Genomic DNA, 8,355 nt, shown 5'->3' on the forward strand with positions numbered 1-8,355 from the left:
CTTATATTGAACATACTCATAAATGTCTGAATGTAACTAAAATAGTCCTGAACATACGCTGATTAATTCTGCAATGGAATTAAATTCAGAGTGTCCTAATCGCGATGCAATAGCCGGTAGGTTAAAAATGCCAGATGTTACCCAAATGTATTTTAAAACCTAGCTGAAATAAAAATTTTTTAAATTGAAGTGGAAAGAGAAAACTTATCGTATGTCTTAAGGTAGCAGAAGAGGGAGGGGAGTCTTTTCCAAGGGGATGGGAGGTATTAGTGTCTTCTTACACATTTGTCACATCACCCTGACTTCCAATCCCTCCTCTCTTCCTAGCCTTTGGTGTCTTGAAACCTTAAGGAATGCCTCCTCAGACCAGTCAAGAGTAAGAAAATGAGAAGAAGGATGTGGGAGCACAAATGCCTTTTAATATCTTCCTTTAAAATACCCTATTAAGCAAGGTGACTCAGACTCAGAAAGACAGGGATCTTACTCCTCTCACACAAAGATTTTATAAGAGGATGGGGCTATGTTACAGACGATGAAACTAGACCGGGGACTTGGGAGGCTTTATTGAGGGAGTGGGGTATAGCAGGCATATGTGGCAGAGTAGGAAGGAGACTACTGGAGGTGTAAGAGCACAAGAGGGTAGATGGGGTCCAGGGGAGCGAAGCAGAGAAAAGCACCCACATAAACAGACTTTTCTGAAGTGCTATAATGAAATCTAATACTTTGCATGCTAATTAAACTTATTCTTATAAAAGCCCAGTGGATTAAAAACAGCAATATGAAGAAGCACATAGAAATATAATTTAATTTGATTTAAAGTCGGTCTTGAATGCAGCCAATAAGCAAGCGGCAGGCCCCAATACTGAGGAAGTTTGAGCATAATCTGTGTATGCACAGATTAATGAACAAACAAATTTCTGGTTTGGTAGCTGGGATTCAGATGCAGTAATTTTGTTAGGGAGCCAGGGTCAATGTTTTTCAATAGCATCATCCAAATCTACTCTAAATCCATTGGGGTAACACATGCTATGCATAGGAATGTTGCTTAACACCAATAAGAGAACTTTGCTTGCTGACAAAAATTCGTGCCATTTCTTGGCCTGGCTCTGTCAATTTTCCATATTAAAAAAATGCTGACACCTAAATGGATGGTGAGATCAGTCAGCCACTAACTTGTCTTTAAAGAATTAACACAGGAACCCAGGTCTTTCCTGAATATCTCTCAATTTAAAATGCATTTAATGAGCTCATGCTCTCTTATCAATACTTCTCTCCCACCCCCTTAGTGCCAGGGCAAGCCAAGAAAGCTGAAGCTTCCTTGACATATAAGACCCTGGCTCAAAACCTTGGGTTCCTTTCAGCTTTCTTACTTTCAACTGATCTTAGAACCGTACTCTCTTTTGTTCTGCACCGAGGGAAAAGGATATCAAAGGAGAAGTCATAGGCCAAAGAGGAATTTGCTAAACTTGTAGTAGCTGCCATATTAGGTAGATAGCAGGTGTTTGCCCTGACTGGAGTTTCACCTGTGCCAGTCATTCCAAGTCTGCAAGGGAAATGGTATGAAAATCTGCCTCTCCTATTCCTGCTTCTCCTCCTGCTCCTTCTTTTGTAAGAAAGGCTAATGTTATTATAGAGTCCAATGTAAGAGAAGGGGATGTGTCGAGAAGACCAATAGTGTGTTGTGTTTAGGCTTTGCAGCCAGAGAGACTCGAGTTAAACTCTGACCCTGAATATACACACTAGTTTGAAGAGCTCAAGGAAATCATTGAAGCAACTTGGTCTTTCCCTGGGAAGTGGGAATGCAATTTAAAACTTTATATAAGTTAAATGGCACAGTGTGAAGGTAACATCTGGAAACCTTTATGACACAAGCACAATGTTCAATATAGTTGCACTTTTTTTCCTATTGAAAGGCAGAATTAGTAAGTTAAACTTGAATTAAAATATATGAAAATGTATAATATATATATCTATATATATCTATATATATCTTAGGATAAATTTAGATGCTGACCATAGCTTTTCCAGTTGGCTCTAATTCCCCTTCCACCAAGATCAGAACAATAAAATTAACTGTAATATCTTCCAAAAGTGGACGATGTACTTAAGAAGCAGTGTCTTCTATTAATGATCATGAATGCCAATCTTGCTCCCGTTTATAAATGTGGTATACTGATGTAATACTGATTTTAAAATGTGTCCAGATGTGTGGAAGTTAGTGCAATTTAATGGGAAGAACGTGCTGCAGAGAGATACAACCTGTCTTACTTCCCTTTAAAGTGGATATAGGTCCACTTCACCTGATTTCTCTACACTACGTCTGCTTCTGTTGTCAGGGGTTTGGGCTTAGTGAGAATTTCCACTTCCACATGGAGAAAGGTGAAACTATGAGGACTTGTCCAAGAAGCAGGGAAACATATTCTGTCACCACCCAAAGGTACCCAAATGATAATGGAAACATTTATTACAATCTAGAACAGCCCACAAATACAGGTCCTTAGTATCCATTTCATTTAAAAAAAAGCAGAATGCTTTGGAAATATACAAGAATTTTACTTAACTACAGTGTGGCCACATTGTTCTACTTTACCTAATGTAGTACATTAACTGTTGTATCTGCTCATCTGTGTGTGTGTGTGTGTGTGTGTGTGTGTGTGTGTGTTAAAGATGAGTATTTCAATTATTGAGGTAAAAGATTTTAAAGGAATATATATATATATATATATATATATATATAATCTTTAGAATGGAAGCGTACCACAAAGATTAATAATAAATTTTGTGACATTGGATGAATGCATCAATTGTTTGGGAGAATAGTCACTCAGCATTTGCTGTAAATATTGTCTTTATGAAAGTATCAATGTTGGGAGAAAAGGATTGCACAAAGGAAATAATACACGATCCTTGTCATCCTTTGAAGCTGTGCCATGAAGATTAGTACGAAGTACAGATTAGAGAATTCATAACAAGATGGCAGAATGTGTTTCTGACTTTACAACTTTTTATGCCTAGATTTTGAAAGCCTGGATCCATGTGATTACCTCTGTAGTATTCTGGGCCAAGAGGCACTTTTCTCACATTGGGTATGTTTGATCTCCTAGGTGGATTTTTTCCATTTGGGCCGATTTTATGTGACCCCCAAGTTTGTCTGGATCACGTCAAAAGGATTATGACGCTCACCAGATCTAAACCTTTCTGAATTCAGGATGAGCCAGCTGCTTTAATACTTCAACCATCCTAACTGAGGTCTTTAACCACTTCTCCCTGTCAGTCAGTGCTTACTCAACCTCAAGCCATCTTCCAGATCCCACCCCTTTCAAGCTAAATGACTGACGATCCCAATTCATGCTGTTCGGTATTACTATTTTTTTTTTTTTTGATATTTCATTCAACGTGTGAGTCTTCTCTGTTGGGTTGTCCCAGCACATAAGTTTTTTTGTATTGGACAGAGGTGTGGATACTCTCAAAAGAGAGCAGAGTAAAATGAATTAAAGACCTAAAATCTACGTATGAAGTTTCACCTCTCATCCTTAGCAACAACACTGATCAAACTTTGAGTACCAAACAGCATGGAGATTCAACCTGACAGACATTGCCATACATGAATTAAAAACATTTGAAAAATAACACCCGAACAAAACAGAAGGCCAGCTCGTTTCGTTCTCTCCTAGAAAGTTCTGTACCTGAGATTCCCAGAGTCTCTGTGGCAGAATTCTAGGTTTTTGTGGTAGTTTTGAAGTTGTATTTTATACTGCATGAGCACCTGTGAGATTACGTCTAGCCTTCGGAAAGTTTACCCCAAAATAGCTTAAAGACCCCCTCATTGAAGCCATGATTTTAGATTCAAGCCAGCACATTTGAGGAAAGGCTAACGATGGAATATTGATAAATAAAAATGCTGGTCCATGTGTAATAGCTCTGTTCCTTCTATGGGTAACAGACTAATTTTATTACTCAGCAAACTTTGTAATGAATTACGTCATTCCTTTCTGATTACTCATAGAGTCCGAACTAATTGTCTACCAACCAACTAGTCAGTCAGAAGGTGTAGGTGGAAGATGAAGTCAGTGTGGTATCACTGTTCAAGCGTGTACCCAACAACCGCAGAGCCCCTGCTGGCACGTCACCCTTGTCTTGGTGCATGACAATTCAGACATCTACTACCTTGAAACTCACTGTAAGAACATTTACCTTGCCTGTTGCGTCTTTCCTGCCTAGAAGACTACACAGCCCGTCACACGGGCACAGCTAATAACTGTTAGGTGAATAGAAGGAATATACCAGAGAGATTTGTATTGTGAGTGTCAAGATGATCTCGCCACACAAACAAAATGCCCGCAGTTGCTGATTGGACTGCGCTCTTCCCCTTGGAGAGTTCTGCTGAATCAAGGCCCTTGAGGTCCAATTAATTCTGTACCTTAATGACCTGCGAACTTGACTCGATAGGAAAAACAAGCTGAAGGGTGAGTAGGACACAGCTGCAAACGTTTCTGTATGTGACTGACCCCAGGCAGAACTGGGGTAGGACTACAGGGGAGAAAGACTACCTCTCCACCACATCCATTCCTTAGCAGGTGGTAATGGTGATGGCAAAGGCTGGGAAAATGGAAAGCATGCTGCCCAATCACAGATACCCATCATGCTCCACCAGTGCACACAAAGCAGGCAAGCCCCTCACCCAATTAAAGCTACTGACTCAACTGTCTGCGTTCCCTAGACCTCTGAGGGCTGCTCAACTTGGTACAGCTAAGACCAGTGTCAGCAACCGGATCCCAGAAAACCAAGTGTCAAGCTCAAAAGAGGCAAGGCTTGTCTTTTTAAAAATTGTTTTCTAACTACTAAATTGTCACTTAGTCAGGAAATGAGAAATGTCTCTTAGATGTCCTGAAGAAGTTATTTGAATCTTTATATACTGGTGACCTGTAAAAATCAATAAATGTGAATTTTGATGTTCTACAGAGGTCTTTTCTGTTCTGTTATCTCCATAAGGGAGCACGTATGGCCCCACACTCTTATGTTTCTTCTAGAGCAACGCCTGTCTTGAGAGCTCTTGGAGGGGTAGCTTTTGAGTACACATAGGGTCAAGCACACAAATGGTGCAGTGAGTCCTTTGGAAGTCACATTTGTCCCTGAGACTTCATGCCACCTGCAGACCTCATTGGCTGCACCATCTCAGACCTGACCGTGTAGAATGAGTTTAGGAATCTCATTGAGTGTCACAATTTTACTTGAGAGTCCAAACAGCCGACTCCATGTAATGTTGAAGCGCCTCGTACTTTCTTCTGATGGTGGACTTTTTCCCCTTCCAATCTTCTTTTGTTTGGGGTATTTTATGGGAAGGAAGGCTTCCTAGGTAAACTAACCTATCCACTAAACACACATCCCTCTTCAAATTCATAGAAATCCCCCCAATTCCTTTACTATGCAAACACACACACACACACACACACACACACACACACAGAGTTCCTGGAATCCATGACACATTCATAACCCACAGACATAATCCACAGGGCTGCAAAATTCCATGACTATCCCAGTCAAAAATCAAGCCAGGCTGAAGATGCGAAGAGATGGACATGATACCAGGTGGATGCGTAATCAGTAATAAGAAATACATTGAGCCCCATTATGAGAAGAAATCCCCCAGTTGTTCAGGACCCCCCTCCCCCTTCCATCCACTGATTTATTAACCCTGAACAAAGATGTAACTGCAGGGTCTCAGAAACTTTTGTTTTTTTTTTTTTTTTTTTTTTTTTTTTTTTTTTTTTTTTTTCTTTTTTTTTTTTTTTTTTTTTTTTTTTGGGCATTTGATTTGGCTTTGAATTTCTTCTTATCTAGTCATACCATTCATTGCCCATTTTCTTTGCTCGGATGCCCATCATTTCCGTTCCACCCCTCCAGAAATGAAAGAAGCCTTAGCTTCTGAGCCTTAAGGATGAGACCTCTGCATTTTCTTTGCTTGTTTAGGGCAAGAAATGAAGGGCCGCCTCTTTTAAGTGGCTGAAGCATGCAGGAGGAGCATACCTTTAATTTAGTGTTGGGATACCTTACTTGCACCCTGGCTGTTGTCTTATTGGAGACGGCAGCCTGCCTGAGATCCTCTAGCACTGAAATAATATCATCCAGCACGCATTTCTTATCCTGATTTCTCAACACACACAGATGGGAAAAAGTATAATTATAGCCCTTGTGGTTCACCTTCATTTCCATCACGGCTCGGTGGGTCTGCAGGATCCCCTCAGCCTGGAGCAAAATATTGTCCCCGGGTGGGGAGAGGAGGATCACCCTGCCATACCTCCCAGGGGTGTGTAAGTCCGAATAGAGCTGGCTTTTGGACTGGTCCAGGGGGAAAAGGCTGCTGGCTAGGCTGCGCTCGATCTTGGCCAGGCTGTGGCTGGGAGCAACCAGGCGCTCCAGGTCGCTCTCGGTCTGGAAGCGGTTGAGCGCGCTGAGGCCGAAGGTGATGGTCAGGACTGCCGGCACGGTGAGGAAAAAGACCGGGTGCCGGCTCACGCATAAGCCCAGCCTGTGGCAGAATGACTGGAGCCCTCTGCGAAGCACCTGCCGCAGCATCCTCCACCAGATCCAGCTCGCAGGCGCTCCCGGCCGTCTTAAAAAGCACATGTGACATGTGTAAGCGCTGGGGCTACCCCTCTCTCCCCCATCCCATTCCCTCCAGGGATCAGCCCCCCCTCCGGCAACCCCCTCTGCCGCCGCCTCCTCCCCGCCCCCTCCCCGCGCACACCCCAACCGCTCCGCCCGGTCTTCCCCCGGCCCCACCTCCATGCGCTCTTACTACTCTTTCAAACACTGCAGCAAGTTGCAGCAAGGCCGGCAAGTCTCGGGAGCGCGCGTGGGGGGCCGGACGGCGGGCGCTGCGGGGAGTGGCGCCCCCCCCCCGGTGTCCCCGGCCTCCCCGCGCCCTGGCTGGCCGCGCGCGCTGCCTCTCACCGCATGAGCCGCGTCCCCTCGCTCTAGCCCTTCTTCATGTCGCTGCTGCAGTCCCCCGGCCTCCCTCGCTGGAGGTGGCGGTTCTGTGCGGAGCGTCCCACAGAGGTGGATTTCCTCTCGGTCGCGATGGGGTTCGGTGTCTAACTGGGACCATGTGCCTCGCGGTGTTGTAAGAAGCAGACATGTGCCCCGTGGCGCGGAGAGAGGGCGGGAGTAGAAGAAGGGGGGGTGGTGGTGACAGCGAAGCTTTTCTCTTTTTAAGATGCTGACAGTTATTTTTAGAGTTTTGTTTTCCTTGTCCTCCCGGCTGGAATGAATGGGAGACGTAAAGGGTGAAGGCGCTGCTGGCCCATTGGAGCAGGGGCCATCAGAACCCAGGAGGGAGTGGCTCCACGCCTCCTCCAGGGGGCAGATTTCAAGCTCCTCTTAATGCCCCGTGCCCTCGAATTCTGTCTTTTGGCCAAAGAAAAGGGAGCAGAGAGGATGATGCTGCATTTTTAACATTCCACAAAGCATGCAAGGGCTTTCCTTGCAACACTTTCCAGGCTGCCTGACCACACACTGGTCCCCTGAGCTGAGGACTGCCAGAGACCCCAGTCTATGCTGGTGCTTGGGGGCTCTACGGATCCTTCCCTTGCTCTGGAGGTTGGGAAGGAAACATTGGTTTTGTGTGTGTGTGTGTGTGTGTGTGTGTGTGTGTGTGTGTGTGTGTGTGTGTGTGTGTCAGTGTGACTTCTTCCTAAGTGTTACACACATGTTCTTTGAGGATTCAGGACCTAATATTGGCTTCTGACTCCTCTCTTTATCTTACCCTCTCCCCCTCCCCCAACACACACACCCTTAACCCACCAACTGTCTGTCTACTTATCATAGCCACTTCAGGACATACAGTTTAGGCTTATTTTCTTTCGTCAGGCGAATTTCAGAAGCAAAAGTTTCAGAGACACAGCAGGCTCTAGGTGGGCAGGGGGCAACATACTTCAGATCTTACAGAAAACACTTAAGTCTCCATCAAGGAGAAAGAAAATTACCCCCTGCTCCAAAATGTACAGGCCAGAAACTCCCACCAGCCAGCGGGCCAGATCAATGTCAAACATTCATGTGTAGTTTTAAACCTGCCGGGGCACTCGTATGTTCCTGTGTGGGAAAAACACAAAACCAAATAAACAGAAAGAAGACGAAGAAATGCTGAGAACAAATTGTGCAATTCGATTGTGAACTGCTTTCCCCAGTTCGGAATGACTTCCATAAAGAAGACAAAGTCTCAATGGATGTTTTGTGCTCGCTTTCTTAGTAACAACCAGGGACCCATTTTCCTTTGGATGCTTAGAAGGGTGCACATCTCAGAATACAAACAGCTAAGGGGCTTATCTTCTAAAGAGGCACTTTATTTATCCA

The 8,355-nt window shown here is 44.2% G+C and overlaps 1 protein-coding gene across 4 annotated transcripts in view; it reads right to left on the reverse strand.

The window, feature by feature from the left end:
- The window catches only part of Ptchd4 (patched domain containing 4), a 190,832-nt gene extending 183,570 nt beyond the window's left edge, over positions 1-7,262 (reverse strand). Inside the window, exons 1-2 of one of the 4 annotated variants that reach the window (XM_032900840.1) lie at positions 6,958-7,262; positions 6,031-6,616 (exon numbers count right to left, since the gene is read on the reverse strand). In XM_032900840.1, the coding sequence (XP_032756731.1) occupies positions 6,031-6,616; positions 6,958-6,962 (591 nt within the window). In that variant the 5' untranslated portion in view covers positions 6,963-7,262. Of the gene's footprint in view, positions 1-6,030; positions 6,631-6,786; positions 6,878-6,957 lie in introns of those variants that run through there. The other 3 variants (XM_032900841.1, XM_032900842.1, XM_032900839.1) reach the window with 3 other exon arrangements.
- Positions 7,263-8,355: the final 1,093 nt, after the last annotated feature.

This window comes from Rattus rattus, chromosome 4 (assembly GCF_011064425.1).
Source record: "Rattus rattus isolate New Zealand chromosome 4, Rrattus_CSIRO_v1, whole genome shotgun sequence".
Lineage (NCBI taxonomy): Eukaryota > Metazoa > Chordata > Mammalia > Rodentia > Muridae > Rattus > Rattus rattus.